The sequence below is a fragment of the Ursus arctos genome, unplaced genomic scaffold (assembly GCF_023065955.2).
Source record: "Ursus arctos isolate Adak ecotype North America unplaced genomic scaffold, UrsArc2.0 scaffold_26, whole genome shotgun sequence".
In the NCBI taxonomy this organism is placed as follows: domain Eukaryota; kingdom Metazoa; phylum Chordata; class Mammalia; order Carnivora; family Ursidae; genus Ursus; species Ursus arctos.
This window is the reverse complement of record NW_026622941.1, coordinates 2754566-2775179: the sequence shown is the minus strand read 5'-3', so window position 1 is coordinate 2775179 and position 20614 is coordinate 2754566. Positions and strand designations below refer to the sequence as shown.

At 36.6% G+C, this 20614-nt stretch overlaps 1 protein-coding gene across 17 annotated transcripts in view; it reads left to right on the top strand.

Moving 5' to 3' along the window:
• ERC1 (ELKS/RAB6-interacting/CAST family member 1) overlaps positions 1-20614 on the top strand; it is a 554906-nt gene that overhangs the window by 137803 nt on the left and 396489 nt on the right. For all 17 annotated transcript variants that reach the window (XM_048216749.2, XM_057318942.1, XM_057318950.1 and 14 more), the window contains one exon: positions 12603-12770. In XM_048216749.2, the coding sequence (XP_048072706.1) occupies positions 12603-12770 (168 nt within the window). The remainder of the gene's footprint in view (positions 1-12602; positions 12771-20614) is intronic.

The following is a 20614-nucleotide window of genomic DNA, read 5'->3' as shown; positions in this document are numbered from 1 at the left end:
GCATGCATATAAATTAAAAACACATATGTACATAAAAATAAGCCTCTGTATTTCTAAGTTACATGCATATTCAGTAACACACACATTAGAATGGCTGTGCATTGAATGAGGAATGGATATTGGATGTGGATGGAAAATAATTAAATAAGACAACAGTAGAACTTCGCATGGATAGTTTTAAGTGAATTGAGGATTAAGAGTAATTTAGTTCTTTCTTCAAGTTGATGGGTGTTTGAAAACATTAATTCTGACTGTGTAACTACTGTGAGGTATGTTGGGTATGGTGTATTTAGCACATTGATTCTCAGAGTTGTTTTGGCTGATCTGTCTGGCAGGGCAGATGTCCCTGTTTTTCCTCATCCCTTCCAATGCCACACATCTGTCAGCAAGAACTCTTAACTAGGGTTGTTCTGAAGGGTTATTCTTTTTGGTAGCTGAGGGGCTTGGAATTTAATGGTGACACCTGGGTAGCAGACCTTGGCACTAAAGGGATAGGTATTTGTAACCGAGGCTCCTGCGTAAATCCAGGACTTTTCTGGGAAAAAGTTGACTAGAAAAAATTCCTCCTTCCAGTATTAGTTGACAATATGAGACACTGATTTACCTGGTCTTAGGGTTGGAGGAAAGGTGTCTTCTTAGGAGCTTTGAGTTTGAATATGCACAGCTGCTGTCAACACTGACTTTAGTCCCTGCAGAATCCCACAGATGAGAGCTCTGCTTAGAATGAATTTACAATCCCAAATTACTTAATCACCTATGGAATTTAACCTACCCTGAACCAATATCAGAAGTAAGAACAAAGAGAGTGATTAGACCCTTAGGAATATTGGGTAATAGAATGAGACCATAAATGAAATTACTAAAATACAGGATGGAGTAGTAAGCATAGGAGCACTCTTGAGAATGGAGAAGAAGATATAACTTATTGGGCTGTTGTGTTAGGACTGTTGAGGCAGTGTAACAAAGGTAGCCTAGCTATAGTTGTTTAGTGTCTTTTAGTCTTGGCTTTGCCACTTACTTGTTATGTAAGTTTATACTTTTTGTGCTTCAGTTTCCTTATTTATGAGAAGAATAATAGCATTACCTCATAGAGTATTGTGAGAGTTAAATGAGTTAATGCATGTACATATTAGCACTCAGTCAATATTACCAATATCAAATACATGAAGGAAGGATTTAAAACGCGAGCAAAGGGCAAAACACTATAAATAATACCAGGCAGGTTGTTAAGGAACAAAACAAGGTTTTTAGATATGAAATACCTAATAACTAAAGTGAAAGATCAACATAGTGGTTTAGCTGCAGATTAGAGAATGTTACAGGGACAGTTAGTGAATCAGAAGATACATCTGAGGAGATATTATCCAAAAAGCAATAAGGCGCAGTTAGAGATAGGAATTAAAGAGAAGTCTGTTGAAATAAAAATCTAACATATTTATGTGAGTTTCAAAAGGATAGAGGAAATGGGAGGCAATTTTAGAAGAGGTAATTGCTGAGAATGTTACTGACTAGGTGATAGGAATGGACCTTCAGTTTATGAGCAAATAATTCTTGAGCAGAAAGATATCCACACCTACCATGAATCACAGTGAAACCATAGATAAACTGATTTTAAAAACCACCAGAGAGGAGAGATAGTTTACCTACACAGGTTTAACAGGCCAGCAACAGGCTTTTCAACAGCAACAATAGGAGCAAGAGAGAATATGGTAGAGTGAAAAACTTTGGCAGCTCATAATTCTGAACCCATTGAAATATCGTTCATCGGTGGAAGTAGAATAAAGACTTTTTTTTTTTCAGACTAACACAAACTGAGTTTACTACCTATGGATCACATAGAAAGAACTGCTAGAAAGAACAAAATTGTCTCTACAAGGAAGGAGATGTAAGAAAGAGTAGTAGAAAAGGGATATTAATGTGACAGGAAAAAAACCCAATCAAATATCAATGTAAGAATTTGGCACAGACCATATAGGACCAGTGCCATTAATATCAAAACTTCAAAATAATTGAGGTTATCCAATAAAAGTGAAGACTTTTGGAGAAAGATCATAAAAGGTAGAGCTTATCAGTTGCTTCTAGTCGTTGGTATAATGTTTTTAAATGATACAGCAGGTGAAATTCTGCATCTAAATTATTGTTGTCTTCTCCATCATAGGACTGAAAAGAGTAGGTTGTATATTTTAATAGTGGAAAAATGGAAGTGAGGGCCTAAGATGTGTGAAAAGAAAAATTATAAGAAAGCATCCAAGAGATCTATTCAAAGTGTGATTCAAAGACCAGCAGCCTCCATTCACTTAAGAACTTATTGGAAACACAAAATCTTTTTTTTTTTAATTTTTATTTAAATTCTAGTTAGTTAACATACAGTGCGTTATTGGTTTCAGGAGTAGAATTCAGTGATTCATCACTTACGTACAACATCCAGTGCTCATCATAACATATCACTCTTCTAGCCCATCCCTCACCCACATCCCTCCATCAATCTTCAGTTTGTTCTCTATCATTAAAAGTCTCTTATGGTGTCTGTCTCTGTTCTCTCCCTCTCTTTTTTTTTCCTTTCTTCCCTCTTCCCATATGTTCATCTGTTTTGTTTCTTAAAAACCATGTATGAGGGAAATTGTATGGTATTTGTCTTTCTCTCACTGGTTTTGCTTAGCATAATAAACTCTAACTCCATCCACATCATTGCAAACGGCAAGATTTCATTCTTTTTTATGGCTGAATAATATTCCATTTTGGTTTGTGTGTATGTATACATGTGTGTATACCACATCTTCTTTATCAGTTCATCAGTTGATAGACATTTGGGCTCTCTACATAGTTTGGCTATTGTTGGTAATGCTGCTATAAACATTGGGGTGACTGTACCCCTTTGAAGCTGTATCTTTGTATCCTTTGGGTAAATACCTAGCAGTGCAATTGCTGGATTGTAGGGTAGTTCTATTTTTAACTTTTTGAGGAACCTCCATACTGTTCTCCAGAGTGGCTGCACCAGTTTGCATTCCCACCAACAGTGCAAGAAAGTTCCTTTTCTCTGCATCCTTGCCACTTTCTGTTGTTTCTTGTGTTGTTAATTTTAGGCATTCTGATAGAGGTAAGGTGGTATCTCATTGTAGTTTTGATTTGTATTTCCCTGATGCTGAGTGATGTGGAGCATCTCTTCATGTGTCTGTTGGCCATCTGGATGTCTTCTTTGGAAAAGTGGCTATTCATATCTTATGCCCATTTCTTAATTGGGTTATTTGATTTTTGGGTGTTGAGCTTAGTAAGTTCCTTTTAGATTTTGGATACTAACTCTTTATCAGATAATGTCATTTGTAAATATTTTCTCCCATTCTGTAGGCTGCCTTTTAATTTTTTTGGTCGTTTCCTTCGCTGTGCAGAAGCTTTTTATCTTTTTTTTTTTTTTTAAAGATTTTATTTATTTATTTGACAGAGATAGAGACAGCCAGTGAGAGAGGGAACACAAGCAGGGGGAGTGGGAGAGGAAGAAGCAGGCTCATAGTGGAGGAGCCTGATGTGGGGCTCGATCCCACAACGCCGGGATCACGCCCTGAGCCGAAGGCAGACGCTTAACCGCTGTGCCACCCAGGCGCCCCAGAAGCTTTTTATCTTGATGAAGTCCCAGTAGTTCATTTTTCCTTTTGTTTTCCTTGCCTCCGGCGATGTGTCTGTCTAGTAAGAAATTGCTATGGCTGAGGTCAAAGAGGTTCTCTCTATGTTCTCCTCTAGGATTTTGATGGTTTTTGTCTCACATTTAGGTCTTTCATCCATTTTGAATTTATTTTTATATATGGTCTAAGAAAGTGGTCCAGTTTCATTCTTCTGTATGTTGCTGTCTAGTTTTTCCAACACCATTTGTTGAAGAGACTTTTTTCTATTGGATATTCTTTACTGCTTTTTCAATTAGTTGACCATATGGTTGTGGGTCCATTTCTGGGTTTTCTATTCTGTTCCATTGATCTGTATGTCTATTTTTGTGCCAATACCATACTGTCTTGATTACAGCTTTGTAATATAGCTTGAAATCTGAAATTGTGATGCATTTAGTTTTGTTTTTCTTTTTCAGGATTGCTTTGGCTACTCGGGGTCTATGGTGGTTTCATACAAGTTTTAGGATTATTTGTTCTAGCTCTGTGAAAAATGCTGGTGATATTTTGATAGGTATTGCATTAAATGTGGAAACACAAAATCTTGAGTCATACTTTAGACCTATTGAATCAGAGTTTACATTTTAGTTTCCTTAGTCTGTGAAGTGCTATAAAATGTTTTGTGTTTTGGCTGGGGCCGGATGCAAATAAGATTACTAATCTGTTATTGGTCATCATTTAGGAATCAAGATGAGAGCGGTTTTTGAGATAGGCTTTGAGCAAATGTCACTTTGCTTTTCAAATGAGAACAAAGAGGATTGCCCGGTTTGTGTACCTTATCTTTTTCGTAATTGCTATTTTACAATGGAATTGTTGGAGGACCTTGAATTAGAAAGGTGATCACTGGGGCACCTGGGTGGCTCAGTTGTTAAGCGTCTGCCTTCCCCTCAGGGCGTGATCCCAGCGTTGTGGGATCGAGCCCCACATCAGGCTCCTCTGCTGTGAGCCTGCTTCTTCCTCTCCCACTCCCCCTGCTTGTGTTCCCTCTCTCGCTGGCTGTCTCCATCTCTGTCAAATAAATAAATAAAATCTTTTTTTTTTTTTTAAAAAAGAAAGGTGATCACTAAAAGTATTAAAACTAGGTCATCTAAGGCTAATTTTATATTATTCTTTGGTCGTATTTTTGGTTTGGAAGATCAGGAATATATGAAAGATAATAGTAAACCTCTTCTTCTTCAAGGCATTGGCAAGGCAGTGTAAATAAGATGGAGAAATGTAAGCTAGATAAGATGATAATTAGGTTTCTTCATACTATAATATGAGTTTTCCTCAAAGATAGTGTTTAATGATGTATGTTAACCTACATAAAAGTTTCTGGTGGTATTATGTATCTCTCTAACCTTGACTCTTCCTTATTAAATATTTTTATTAATGAATCGGATGGAAAAAAATACAGGGAAGGGAGGGGTGGGTAAATGTGCATGTTAGATAAGAAATTCAGCATTCCAAAAGATCTTTAAAGAGCAGAGTAATGGGCCTAAGCCAAGCAGGATAAAAATTTAATAGGATGACTATAAAAGTCTTTAGTTTTCTTTTCTTTTTTTTTTTTTTTTTAATATTTAATGTATTTATTTGACAGAGACAGCAGTGAGAGAGGGAACACAGGCAGGGGGAGTGGGAGAGGAAGAAGCAGGCTCCCAGCAGAGGAGCCTGATGTGGGGCTCTATCCCAGGACTCCGGAATCATGCCCTGAGCCGAAGGCAGATGCTTAACGACTGAGCCACCCAGGAGCCCCAAAATCTTTAGTTTTCTATCCTTCCCTTTCTCCAAAAAAAAGCTAGCCAGTCGGGGCACATGGGTGGCTCAGTTGGTTGAGTGTCCAACTCTCAGTTTCGGCTCAGGTCATGATCTCAGGGTCCTAGGAGGCAGGCTCCCTTGTCTCCCTGTCCCTCTGCTCCCCCCCCCCCCACTAATGTGTACATCTTCTTTTCTTTCAAATAAATAAATAAATAAATAAATAAATAAATAAATAAATAAATCTTTTAAAAAAAAACTAGCCAGTAAATAAACAAAACAAAAAAACACCGAACAAAAAACAACCAAACCCATGACAAAAGTAAAACAGTCTACTTAAGTAATCCTTCAGTATCTGTATAGCGGCTGCCAGAAAACCCCCTCAAAACCAAAAACGATATGCAATCTTCAGTTGTTTTAAAAGCGTCTTGAAATAAGGGTGAAGGAATCAGCTGTAATGTATTGAATTCTGGGTATAATGATTTATTTATTTACTTTTTAAAATATTTTATTTATTTGAGAGAGAGAGAACAAATTGGGGAGAGGGGCAGAGGGAGAGGGAGAAGCAGACTCCCCGCCGAGCAGGGGGCCTGACATGGGATTCGATCCCAGGATCCTAGGATTATGACCCAGGCCGAGGGCAGAGGCTTAACTGACTGAGCCACCCAGGCACCCCTGTGTATAATGATTTAAAGTATGTTGGTACATTTAAGCATGTTTAGATGCAAAGAGTCTGAAACCATGGCATGTTAAGGAATAGTTGAAGGGTAGCTTGGAAAAGAAATGCTTTTGGGAGTACGTGATAGTCTGCATGTATCTGAATGGCTGTTATGTGGAAGAGCATCTAGCCTAAGGGGTTGAACTTGGGCCAGTGGATAAAATTACAGAAAAAAAATATTTTTTTAAACTTCTAGATTAGAGTTCGCTTTTATGCCTGGTAAAAGCAGCACATGGGCAGCCTCTAGAGAGGAACCGTGTACTTGGGTTTTACTAGAGGTGTCCAAATACTAGAGAGGCCTTTTTAAAGGGGATACAGAGATCCAGGATTTAGACGAGAGTTTGAATCAGGTGACCTTTAAAAGTCCTTCCAAGGAGGAAATTGTCTCTTTCTGTGATTCTAAGGGTTCCACACAGAAAGGATGATAAGGTTTAATTAATGTTAGTCTGATACCAGAATAAGGAAGTGTTACAGATGTGTTGGCTTAGAGGGGTCAGTGTAGGACTAGGTTGGCTGACTGTGGTGCTCTATCAGATTTGCAGAGACCAACATTAACATTTCTACTGTGGCTACATAGCTGAATACAGCTTATTACTGTATACTTTGTATAGGTGTTATCATGTTATCTTTAAAACAACATGATTTATGAATCAACATGATTGTTATGAAGATTATGAATTTTCAGGGTAAAGTAGGTGGAGACATTGATTTATTAGACTAAATTTGTAGCTTTTTTAAAATTTGTTTTGGTGAGCAAAGTACAGATAAACTGTGTACTGTGGAATGGCACGTCTGTACCCCTGGCCTTTTTGATGTTTCTCTGGGCTCTTCAGTTTTTTGTCAAGTATGAGGCTTTAGACAGAACTCAATGCGGTTTGTCCAAATAGCCTTTTAAAAAGGTTTACTTGTGGATGTTGTCAATCCCATGGCCTAATGCCCTTCATTCAGCCTCTTTCTAGATGAGAACAATGGGAGATGTAGTGGTAGGAAATTATACTCAGTGGTCTCAGGCAAATCACTTAGTTTGGGCTTTGATTTCATCAGCTTTAAAATTAGGAGTTTAGAGTATTAATTTTTTAAAAGTTTATGAAATACTGCCAAATATAGGAAGAAATGCAGAAAGTAAGATAATAAATACCATAAGATTTAACTTATATTAATGTGGACCACATTAGGTGATCTTTAAAGGTTATTTAAAAGAAAAGGTTCTTAAAAAAATCTCATTATGAACCAAATATTCAGTGGAAGATCTGTGTTAAGAATAATATTTCGTTAGAATCTCAGGGTTTTAGAACTGGTTAGGAATAACGATTTGGAAGTTGTTATTATGGAGGCGGTGGTTAAAGCCTAGCATTGAATTGGTTTCTCCAGGGAAAGTTGTATAAAGTGAGACGTGAGGAGGGGAAAAATGACAGAGGATTCAGTGAAGAAAACTGAAGAGGTGGGGTCAGAGAGTTAAAAAGTGAATCATATTGGCAAAGCCAAGTAAGGAGTTATAGGAAATAAGCCATTGTATCCATGCAATTCCTGTTGCTCATGTGTATTTAGAGAGATGTATTTATTGATGTAAAATGAAAGAAGGTTAAGATAACTTAAGATAATTAATAGTTCTGTGATCAGAAGTGAGAGGCCAGAAGAGCAAGGTAGCCATTTTTCTGTTCATGTCCATTGGTAGAGAAAATCTTGTAGAGAAAAACCTTCTGTTTTTGTTGAAGTTGGCATAACCTGTTTGCCACAGACCTTGATTCTTGGCAAGCTAGGTGCATGCTGTTCCTCCAGTGCATTTGATGTGAATAAACAAGGTCTTATTCCTCCTGCCAGGCATGGTATTAGGGTGATGACTATGTGTCCTGCTAGTCTCTGAGGGGCTTTCCTGCATACGTTTTTTGTGGTTTGCAAAATATGGACCTCACACAAAATTATACTATGAACTTAGCTCACTACTAACGAAAAAGATCAGTGTAGAATTCAGAGCAATTAATCTAGTGGTAGCAGAGTGGTTTTTGTGGTTATTTTTATCTTAGATTTCCTGACCAGCACATTTAAATTCTGTATTGAACGACAAAAGCAGACCAAGGAAAAAGTGTATGAATTGAATATTTAGTAAAGAAAAGATGACTTAGTAATTAGAGTATGAATTTGAGTAATTTCTGTACCTAATATTTGTGATATGAGATATTTTTTATTTGAAAGCCTGAATTTCCAGCTGACTCTTATGCCGAAGGTTTGTGTCTATTACAAGAGTTTTCATTTTTTACCTTTTTCAGTCACCAGTTCCTGTGGGTCTCATACCTGACATTCCCTCAAAATGGCATGCAGGTATTTATGACTGGTTAGCACTGGCACATTTATGGGTCACTTAACTGAGTGAGGGATCTAATGTAAAAATGCAGCTAGAACATCAAGGTACTCTTGGTAAAGAAGCAGCAACATGAGGTCTTAACAGTAATTGTTCTATGGGACTTTAGTATATCAGAATAAGAAACATTTAGAAATGCTGAGGGAGGTATTCCTGCTGTATTCTGATTCCTTACCCACTGATGGCAAACATTTCATTTTTTGAAATTAATGAAGAGAAGAACTGAGAGACAAGAAATTAGGCAGTTAAGACTTACCTATAAGTTTAAATGTCTGGGCTTTTTGCCTTTATAAAAAGAATTTAATAATGTATTTTGGGAATATTGTGTGAAATGTTTTTTAGGTGAGTTACTTTGTTTTTTGCTTGTTGTTATTGGGATCTGTGGTACATGTTAGAAGTAGAATATACAGTATACAGAATACAAATTAGAATGTAGAAGTTAGGTACAAATGATTTAGCATATGATTTATTTATTTTTAAAATTTCTGACATGTATACTTTTCTAAGACTTTGCAGAAGAGTCAATGGATTCAATAAGCACCTTCTTGAATCACCGTGACTGATGCCCTGTAATGGATTCAGCTAATAGAAACCAAATCTGATACTGTCAAATAGGATTAGTAGCCACGCAGGCCAGCTTGAGCTGTCCTGAATGCCAAGTGGATAAGGGTCAGTGGGCTCTTTTGGCATCTTAAGCAGCTGATTGTTGAATTTCATATTCCACAAAAGTCCTTGCTCTGTGGTGGCAGTCCTTTTCTTCAAATTGAATCAATATTCAGTTCTGACATTTGTATTGTGGACCTTTTTGCTTCTTTGCATGGTAGAATGTTTCTGATTTTAATAGGTTGGTGAAGAAAAACCAAGGAAATGTAAAGACTTTTGTCATCTTGCACTTTAGAAAGGACTATTGGGGAACTCTGTGGAAATCACATAATTCATCTTTGTTTTGCATTGGATTTTAATTCTTTCTCTGAGATCTTTAGTGCTGAATTCAGGCACCAGAACTGGACATTTTTAGTGGTAATATCTCTTGGGTTCACTGGGCTTGATGTATTGTCGTTCTGTTTGTCAGCAAAACATTTTTTTTTTTTATTATTTTAATCTTTTCTTTCTCCATGTCGCTGAGGAAAATTTTAGGTAGGCTGGTTATCTTGACACATTGCATTTCATAAGGTATTCAAGGGAAGAACACATTTAGGTCTTCTTTGATTTCTTTTATTGTAATTTTCAGCATATAGATTCTTTACATGTTTTCTTAGATTTATAGCTAGATATTTAATTTTTTTGAGGGATTGTAAATGGTTATACATTTTAAAAATTGAAGTTCAATATTGGATCATATTTAATTTTGTTCAGTTTATAAAATATCTACATTTTTAAAGCAAGTATAAATATTATCTATTTTCTTTAATATTACTGTTATTAAGACCTATTTCAGGCACATGAAGTATAGATAAAAAATTAAACACTATAAAATGATGTCATGATGTGAAGTTTTAAATTTTAACAGAGTTGGGTTTACCAGTATTTTTTCTTTATGATATATCCTTTCTGTGTCTTTAAACATGAAACCTTCCATGCCTCAGTGTCTTAAAAGCATTTTCCTATATTTCCTTCCAGTACCACAGTCAAGATAATGAGCATGCCCCCATGTTTTCTTGTGCCTCTTTGTAATCCCTTTCTTTTGCCTTTCCCTGATATTCTTTGCTACTTTCCCCTTCTCCCTCTTCCCAGGCAACTCTTGATCTGTTGCTGTTCTTTTCCGTTACTATAATTGGTGTCCCATTTTCTAGAATTTTATATATATGAAATCATATAGTATATACTCTCTTTTGTCTAGCTCTTAGTGGGGTAGTATATTATATAATTAGTGGTTAATATTGTAGGATCTGGAGACAGACCAGTTAATCTTAAATTCCTGCTCTGTTGCTTATTTATTTTTAACTCTCAGTTTCTCAGGTTGCCATGGGAAAGTGAAATTTTCCACAGGGAGAATGCAAGTGAAGAAGATACAATGCTTGAGGATAGAATTGGAAGGATTTTTAATATACTATATATAAGGTTGGCAAACATATACATGACCATATGCAGAAAGGTTTAGAAATCTGAGGATAGAATGAAGAAAACCCTTTAATTTAGAAGTAAAGATTTGTAAAATAATTATGACTAAAATAAAACGGAGATGATAGGAGGCTGTGTTTGAAAGGATTGCTCGGGCTGGGTGAAAAACAAGACAAACAGAATAGGGATGAATGATGAAAAAGAGATGATAGGTCAGAGGTTATGCTATGCACACAGAGTAGGTTTAGTAGGTATAGAAGAAGGAAAACGGTTGTTTCAGAAATAAGAATTTAAGAGTTTGAAAGTTTTTAGGTGGCCCTTTCCAGAATATAGCAAGGTTACCATCTATCATATATTAAAATAGAATAGAGGAAAATCAGAAGTGAAAACTATTTATTGAGGGGGCATGGTTGAACTTGTGGTGAAGAATTATAAATGGAACCTACAAAGATTACTTCCCCAATTTCTGGCTTGGTGGAATGAGTGGCATTGAAGTGGTTCGTAGAAGTGTAGTTTAGCGGAGTGAAATCTGGTTTATTTACATGTTTTTCCTTTCCAGCATAGTCCAAGATAATTTGTAAGTATCTAACTATAGAGTCTTAAATGAGACTAGTCTTGTGGGAAATTTTCCGTAGTACTTAACAGTAAGACTACCATACACACCGTATTGGTTCTCAGATACCTTATAGTTTAGGTATAATATTAGATTTTTCCCTGAGAGTTTTGGTGTACTCTAAATGTGAATCATTACCATGTCACCTGTTTTTTCTTTGTGGGTTGGTTAATCCACAGACAGCTAGGAAAAATAATATAGGACAAGTCAAGATTAAAGATGTTTTATAGAAACATACTTGTATCTTAGATTTGCACTTTCAGTATTGTAGCCGCCAGCTATATGTGGCTATTGAGCACCTGAAATATGGTAATCCAAATTGAGATACGATGTAAATATAAATATTAACAATATGCATTGGACTTTTAAAACTTAGTATGAAACAATATAAAATAAAATAGCTCATTGATAGTTTTTAATATGGATTACATGTTTGAAGTGACAGTGTTATAGATAGATTAAACAAGTTATATTATTAAAATTTTTTGTTTCTTTTTTTTTAATATATGCTTGAACTCTAAAATTTCATATGTGGTTTGCATATGACTCACATTATATTTCGGTTGAACAACACTGTCCTAAGATGAAAGAAATCCACCTCCCTGTTTTGCTATAATAAATATGTAACTATTTGCTGAATTGTAAAACCTTAGTGTAAAAGCAAAAAAAAAAAAAAAAAAAAAACCAAAAAACCCAAAAAACAAAACAAAAAAAAAACCCAAAATAATTTGGTTTGTGCGTATGCTTAATGAAATTTGCTTTGAATGGATTTAAAAATAAGTACTATCATTAGAGTTCTAGTTATTTGAAAGTTATATTTAGTGGAAGCTGTTACTAAACTTGGGGGATAAAGGTAACTGGATGCCAGACTTTAGCTGACTGTCTTTGGGCCTGAAAGTGGACCTTTGCTTTCCTCTGCACGGTATCTCAGTGCATTATGGGATTGTTGGTCTAAAAAGCACCATTTTCTACCTCTAGTGTCTGTTATGTGATACAGTAAGTGTCATGCTTGGTGATGCTTATGGTTTTCTTTCTAATTTTAGATTTTCTAAAGCAGTGTAACATCATTTGGGAACTTGTTAGAAAAACTAATTCTTGAGCCCCAAACCCATTGAATCAGAACTCTGGTGGCTGGGCCTGGGAAATCTGTTTAAACCCTCCAATAGAAGTGGCAAAACTCAGTCTCTTTATAACAGTTCTCCATTTTGCCCCTCGATTCAGATCTGTTTATCCTGATATCATTGCATAATTAACTGATGTAAATTTATTTTTATTACAGAAGTGCTCATAAGGTTTTAGGGTTTAATTTCTAAATAGCTTTAATTATATTTAGAGTGGTATTTTATTTGATTCTAATGAAAGTTTACTATGTAAGTATCATTTGGGCAACTGTACACATGTATTTGGGAGGGATTACATTCCTTTCTTTTCATTTAATCATTTCTAAAAATGTCACATTCTTAGGTGGATGCTCTCCGATTGCGTTTGGAAGAGAAGGAAACCATGTTGAATAAGAAGACAAAACAAATTCAGGATATGGCTGAGGAGAAGGGGACACAAGCTGGAGAGATACATGACCTCAAGGACATGCTGGATGTCAAAGAAAGGAAGGTTAATGTTCTTCAGAAGAAGGTAAGGTGCATGTGTTCTGAGTTTAGTTTCCTACATCAGGCATATATCCTCATTCCTACCATGTGTGTATATATATATGTGCATATATGTGTATGATATATATGTATGCATAGATAGCCCTCTCACCCTTTGTCCTGAAATGCTTACTTTAAAAACTTTTTAAAAATGTTTATTTTTCTTTTATTTTTAAATTTTAATTCCAGTGTAGTTGAACATACAGTGTTATATTGGTTTCAGATGTGCAATATAGTGATTCAGGAATTCTATACATTACTCAGCGGTCATCATTAAATATGCTCTACTCATCAGGGACGTTGGCCTCTAGTTCTCTCTCTCTTTTTTTTAAGTAGGCTCCACACCCAGTGTGGAGCCCGACATGGCGCTTGAACTCATGACCCTGAGATCAAGACCTGAGCTGAGATCAAGAGTCAGATGCTTAATCTACTGAGCCACTTAGGTGCCTCTGTAGTTCTCTTTTATTGTGGAGTCTTTATCTGGTTTTGGTATCAGGATAATGTTGGCCTCAGAGAATGAATTTGGAAGTTTTCCTTCCTTTTTTATTTTTTGAAGTAGTTTGAGAAGAATATATATTAACTCTTCTCTAAATATTTGGTAGAATTCACCTGTGAAGCGATCTGGTCCTGGCCTTTTTTTGGGAGATTTTTGATTACTGATTCAGTTTCTTTGCTGGTAATTGGTCTGTTCAAGTTTCCTATTTCTTCATGTTTCAGTTTTGATAGTTTATATATCCTGGAATTTATTCATTTCTTCTAAGTTGTCCAATTTGTTGGCATATAGTTTTTGATAATAGTCCTGTATAATTGTTTGTATTTTTGTGTTGCTGGCTATTTCTCCTCTCTCATTTGTTATTTTATTTATTTGGGTCCTGTCGCCTTTCTTTTTGTTAAGTCTGACTAGGGGTTTATCAGTTTTATTAATTTTTTCAAAGAACCAGCTCTTCCTGGTTTCACTGACTTTTTTTTTTTTAAGTTTCTATATCATTTTATTTCTGCTCTAATCTTTATTATTTCCTTCCTTCTCCTGGCCCTAGGCTTTGTTTGTTGGTCTTTTTCTAGCTCCTTTAGGTGTAAGTTTAGGTTGTTTATTTGAAGTTTCTCTTGTTTCTTGAGGTAGGCCTGTATTGCTATAGAATTCCCTCTTACAACTGCTTTTGCTGTATCCCAGAGGTTTTGGACCATTGTGTTTTCATTTTCATGTACTTTTTAATTTCTTCTTTGATTTCTTAGTTGACCCATTCATTGTTTAGTAGCATGTTGTTTAACCTCCATGTATTTGTGGTCTTTCCAGACTTTTTCTTGTAGTTGACTTCTAGTTTCATAGTGTTGTGGTTAGAAAAGGTGTGTAGTATGACTTCAGTCATTTTGTATTTATTGAGGCCTGTTTTGTGACCTAATACATGTTCTGTTCTGGAGAATGTTCCATATACACTTGAAAAGAATGTGTATTCTGCTGTCTTAGGATTCTGAATAGATCTGTTAAGTCCATCTGGTCCAGTGTGTCATCCAAAGCCATGTCTCCTTGTTGATTTTCTGCTTAGATGACCTGTTCATTGATGTAAATGGGGTGTTAAATCCCCTATTATTTTGTTATTATCAATTAGTTCCTTTATGTTTGTTGTTATTTTATATATTTGGGTGCTCCCATGTAGGGTGCATAAATATTTACATTGTTATATCTTCATGTTGAGTTGTCCCCTTTATTATTATATAGTGCCCTTCTTTATCTCTTGTTAACAGTCTTTGAAATCTAGTTTGTCTGATGTAAGTATTGGTATTCAGCTTTCTTTTGACATCCATTTGTGTGGTAATTGTTTCTCCATCCCTCACTTTCTTTTTAAATGATTTTTTTAAAAAAAGATATTATTTATTTATTTGACAGAGAGAGAGGCAGCGAGAGAGGGAACACAAGTAGGGAGAGTGGGAGAGGGAGAAGCAGCTTCCCGCGGAGCAGGGAGCCCAATGCGGGGCTCAATCCCAGAATGCTGGGATCACACCCTGGGCCGAAGGCAGACGCTTAACGACTGAGCCACCCAGGCGCCCCTCCATCCCTCACTTTCAATCTGGGGTGTCTTTAGGTCTAAAGTGAGTCTCTTGTAGGCAGCATATAGATGATGTTGTTTTTTTCATCCATTCTGACACCCTATGTGTTTTGATTGGAGCAAATAATCTATTTACATTCAGTAATTATTGATAGATATGTATTTATTGACATTTTATTACTCGTTTTGTGGTTGTTTCTGGAGATTTTCTCTGATCCTTTCTTGTCTTTTTCATATTTTGCTGATTTTCTGTAATGATATATTTGGATCTTTTTTTCTTTATTCTTTGCATTTTAATTAGTGGTTTTGATATGGTTACCATTAGGTTTGCAAATAACCTCTTCTGCAATTATTAGTATATAAATATGTATAGATTTATTTATTTATTTTAGAGAGGGAGAGAGCTCAAGTGCAAGCATGACGGGGAGGGACAATGGGAGAGGGAGAGAGAATTTCAAGCAGACTCCCCGCTGAGCATGGAGCCTGACGCAGGGCTCCATCTCATGACCCTGAGATCATGACCTGAGCTGAAATCAAGAATTAAATGCTTAGGGGTGCCTGGGTGGCTCAGTCGTTAAGCAAAAAAGAATTAAATGCTTAACTGACAAAGCCACCCAGGCACCTCCAAATATCAGTCTATATTAAGTTGATGTTCATTCAAGTTTGAACCCATTCTTTCTTCCTCTCCTCCCCATGTTTTAGGTATATGTTATTCTATTTACATCCTTTTTTTGTGCATGAGTTTCTTGACTGATTTTTAGAGAAGTGTTCATTTATACTGCTTTTGTTTTTCCTACCTTTATACTGTCACTTTTGTTCTCTCCTTTCCACTCAGAGAGTCCCCTTTAATATTTCTTGCAGGACTGGTTTAGTGGTCACGAACTGCTTTAGTTTTTGTTTGCCTGGGATACTCTGTCTTTCCTTCTATTCTGAATGATAGCCTTGCGGGGCAGAGTATTCTTGACTGCAGATTTTTCTCATTCAGCCCTTTCAATAGATCATGCCACTACCTTCTGGCTTGCCAGGTTTCTGTTGAGAAATCTCCAGCCAGCCTTATGGGTTTTCCCTTGTAAGTTACGACTTCTTTTGTCTTGCTGCTTTTAAGATTTTTTCTTTATCACTAAATTTTGCAAATGTAATTATAGTATGTCTTGGTGTTGGCCTGCTGTTATTGATTTTGAGGGGAGTTCTCTGTGCCTCCTGGATCTGGATGTCTGTTTCCTTCCTTAGATGAGGGAAGTTTTCAGCTATTATCTCATGAAATAAATTTTTTGCCCCCTTTCCCCTCTCTTCTTCTTTTGGGACTTCTATAATATGAATGTTATTATGTTGATGGAATCACTGAGTTCCCTGTATCTGTTCTTGTGTGGCATAATTCTTTTATCTCTTTGTTCAGCTTCATTGCTTACCATTATTTTGTCTTCTAGGTCATTAATTTGTTCCTCTGCTCCTTCCAGCCTGCTGTTCATTGCATCAAGCATGGTTCTAATTTCATTTATTGCACTCTTCATCTCTGTTGATTCTTTTTTAACTCTTTTATGTCTGTGATAAGGGTCTCACTGATGTCTTCTTTTCTCAAGGCCAGTGATCCTTATGATAGTTGCTTTAAATTCTTCATCAGGTATATTCCTTATATCTGTTCCACAAAGATCTCTGCCCATGGCCTTATCTTGTTCTTTCATTTGGGGCAAATTCCTCTGTCTTCACATTTTGTCTAAGTCTCTGCCTTCTTCTGAGTGTTAGAAAACCCAGTTATATATCCTCCTGAAATTAATGGCCTTATGAAGAAAAGGGCATGGAATGCCCAGGGAGGGACGTGTCAAGGAGTGTCTCCTATGTGTGCTGGCTGTGCTCTGCTTTTGTGTTCTGGCTGCTCTGCCCTTCAGGCGAGTCATCTATAGAGGTTCTCCTTACCTGCTGTAGGCAGTGTTTGGTCCCTGGCCTGAATGTGGCAAGTTTTAGCTAGGTGTGCTCTGGTCTGCTTGTGAAATGAGACCTGTCACCGTCTCCACTGTAACTGAGGCCCTGCAAAACTCTCTGGTCTGGAGACATGGTATGGACAGGGGTTTGTCCTGGTCTTCTGGGGCAGGGTCCTGCTGCACTGGGACCGAGGCAAGCATGACTGAGAAGGGCCGTTCCACTAGAGACCCAGGGGGGTAGGGCTTAGTGTAAACAAGCAGCCAGTGTGGGTCCTGTGCTACCTCCTGCAGGTGGCTTTGTATTTTATGCTGAGGAGTAGGGGAAGGAAATGGTGTTGGGAAGCTCCATTGCTCCCAGAGATGTGTCTCTGTGAATGCTGCCACTCAGAGAAGTGCTCTGAGAAGAGTGTGTGATTTCCCCACTGTGTGCCCCAGATGCTTTCAGATTGTTGTTTCTGCACTGTCTGCCCCCAGGTTGTTTGCCTGCCATCTCTGCAGGAGCAGCACGGTGCCCTCCAGATTCTATTCCAGCCAAGCCTGCTGACCTTTAAAACTCCAGACTTTAATCCCCACTGCTTGCAAGAACTCATGAAATGTAACTCCTCTCATTTTCCAAGTCAGTGGCTTTGGGGAAATGTTCTCCTTGTGCTCTCCCCTGTGTGCTCCGTTCTCTCTTGCCCTTCTTTTTGACCATGGCTTCCCTCCTTCCACAGTACCCAAGATCTGTGTCTCCCCCAAACCATGTCTCTGTACTTCCTATCTTCTTCCATGTGGTCTCGTCTCTCCCTTTAGTTGTAGAGTTTGTTCTGTCAGTTGTTGGGTTGATTTCTGGGGTATTTAGGATGATTTGGTAGTTATCTAGTTGTGTTTGTGGGACAAGGCAAGCCTAGGGTCCTCCTACTCTGCTGCCATCTTCCTGCTTTGTACCCCAAGGTTTAAATTTTTATTTAATTCTTGGTTGCTCTAGAATTCCTTTGAAAAATTTTCAAGAAAAGTCATAGATGCTATGTTTCTTTCCTGAGTTCTTGCTTATTGATTTTGTGTTTTATTATTTTTTATATTTTATAACTGTTTCAGAGATATGAAGAATATAGAGAATAATAAGTAATGGTTATTATTCGGCTTAAGAAGTAACATTTCAAATACAGTTGACATTCCATGGCGTATCTTTACTTGATAGTATTGTTCTACTTTTTGTCCCAGAGTTGAACATTAAATTTTGGTGTTGCTGCATGCCCCCATATATTAGATCAGTATACACGGTTTTATACTTTTGTAACCTATATATCTATTAATGAAACATATGTGAGGAAGTATACCTTACAAATAAATATGAGAAGTATTTACCCTGAATGTAATCAGGGGAATGTAAAATAAGACTAGATTAAGAGACAATTTTATACCTATCCTTTTATGCTATGTTGGCAAAAATTAAGAAGTCTGTGACAGTATCAAGTGTTGATAAATATGACAACTGGATTTCTTGAACAGTGCTGTTGGATTTTTAAATTGGTACAACTACTTTGGAAAGTAGTTGTGAAAGTAACTATGAGCATACCCTCCCCAATACAGATACCTTAGATGAACTCCAGGACACGTGTAGGAGTGTTCATAGTAGCCTTGTCTGGCTATACAAAAACAAAACAAAACTGAGGAAACATTATACAAAAGTTCATTAAGAGAAGAATGAATAGGTAAATTTGGTATAGTCACACAATGGAACCTATTATTTTAAGGGAAAGGAATGTTTAGGATAAAAATTCAGCAAAGTAATTTCTTCTAGAGGTAGGGAAGGCAGAGAGATGGCATAAGGAGGGATGTATAAGTATCTTAAGATGGGTAATGAGTTTGTGTGTATTTAATTTATTATTATACTTCATAACATGTATATTTCAAATATTTAACATAATTTAAAATAACTGGAGGCAGTTTAAGTTTTGTTAAATTTGCATGGTACATTGATGTTTATTATATCTTTTATATGTTTCCCTCTGTTCGAATATTAACTTAAAAATTAGAAAAAAGCCTCTGTATATATACATATTAGTATTTTCTTTGAAAAAGAACTTTTCATATATTTCACTTTAAATTTATTCCTAATTTTATAATTCTAAAATTAGAATCACCTTTCCCTAGAAGTTCATTTGTACATTTTGAAACAATGTCTGATACAGATGTAGAGTCTTACTTGATAAAGTTTAACTGATTAAAATTTTTCATAAAAGTTCTCTGGCAAAAGGGTTTATTCAGCTTATGGTCAGATATGTCCAGTTATGATGAATTGATGACAGACAGTTTGATCCTCTTTCCTTGAACCAGAATTTGGCTACTTATAGTATTTGCCGATAGAGATTAACTTGGGGCTATATTGAACAAGTATAATCCTCCTCCTGCAGGATGACTTTTTAGATATTGGGAACTTGCCATTCTACAGCCCTCAAATCTTATTTTCCTAGATGATATATTTCTGTTCCTCCCAGTGTTTTCATTTGCCCTGGTTAATTTTTCTGATGGCAGTTATTTGTCTCAACTCATTTTTCTTCCATACTTTACTTTTCCAGTTGGAACTTTGGATCTAATTGCAAGAGAGATGATTAGAACATTATAAATACTCTTGGCCCTAGCTGGTATGTGATATCGGGCAACTCACTGGAACTAACTTCCAGTTTTTTCATCTATAATAGTTACCTCAGGAGGTTTTTGTTAAATGATACAATGTGTAAGAAAGTACTTTGGAACCTGTAAAGTGTCACATACTGTGGATATAAGGTATTTGTTTATTCCTTTTTTTTTTTTTAAGATTTTTATTTATTTGAGAGAGAGAGAGAGCGCTCATGTGTGCACGCACATGCGTTGGGGGAGGGGAAGAGGGAGAGGGACAAGCAGACTCTTCACTGAGCAGGGAGCCCAATGCCAGTCTCGATTCTGGAATCCTGAGATCATGACCTGAGCTGAAGGCAGACACTTTACCAACTGAGCCACCCAGGTGCCACTTAATGTTGTTTATTCTTAACTAAGTTTTACTTTGCTTAATTCAGCCAGTTAATCTTTGAGGATCTTCAGCTTTATGCCTTCTACCTGTTTATGAGCATATTCTTTATACTTTCATGTAAGCGATAAAATGTTGAATAGACCAGAAAAGGCTTTTGTGATATATTGTACCTCTTTCAGATTGATTATTTATCAAAACATTCTCAAAGCTCTTTTTGTTGTCTGTAGAATTTTTTTTCTTGTAAGCTCAGTTTGTTTTCAGGTCTAGCCTTTTTAAAAATTCTTATTTCTCTGTGTTCTTCATTCAGACCCTTATAAACCTGTCTAAAAATCTGAGTCAGTTGGAGAGATCACTGTATAATTCTTACAGTGGTGCCTGGATTATGAGCCAGTGATATACTCAGCGGTTTTGGGCTTTTTCAGGACCACTACCCATACATTTTCCTTGCTTTCTAAGCAATGCATATATTTATATACACTGGAGTATTGTTTGCTCTTTCTCCTTTTTCCCCCTTACTGAGTGCATTTATGGTTGTATAGTCAAATTGTGTGTTGTGGCTTCCCCGTCTTCCTAAACTGCCTTCATTCATCCCTTTGGTGCAGTACCTTCTGCTATGTGGTAGGCACTGTGCTAAGTACAGAGACAAATAAAATGTGGTTTCTGCCCTCAAAGTCTTAGATTTCTGGGAGTTAAAGAAGTGGTGATATACATGGTGTACAGTGGGGTACAAAGCAAAAATTTTTCTGTTTGAATTTGTGTGAAAGGAGCTAAGTCTTGAAATTGAATGAATGTTTGCTGGGCAGATGGGGAAGGAGTGAGACATCCCAAGCCAAAAGAGCAGTGTGAATGAAAACTTGGAATTGTGTTCCTTTCC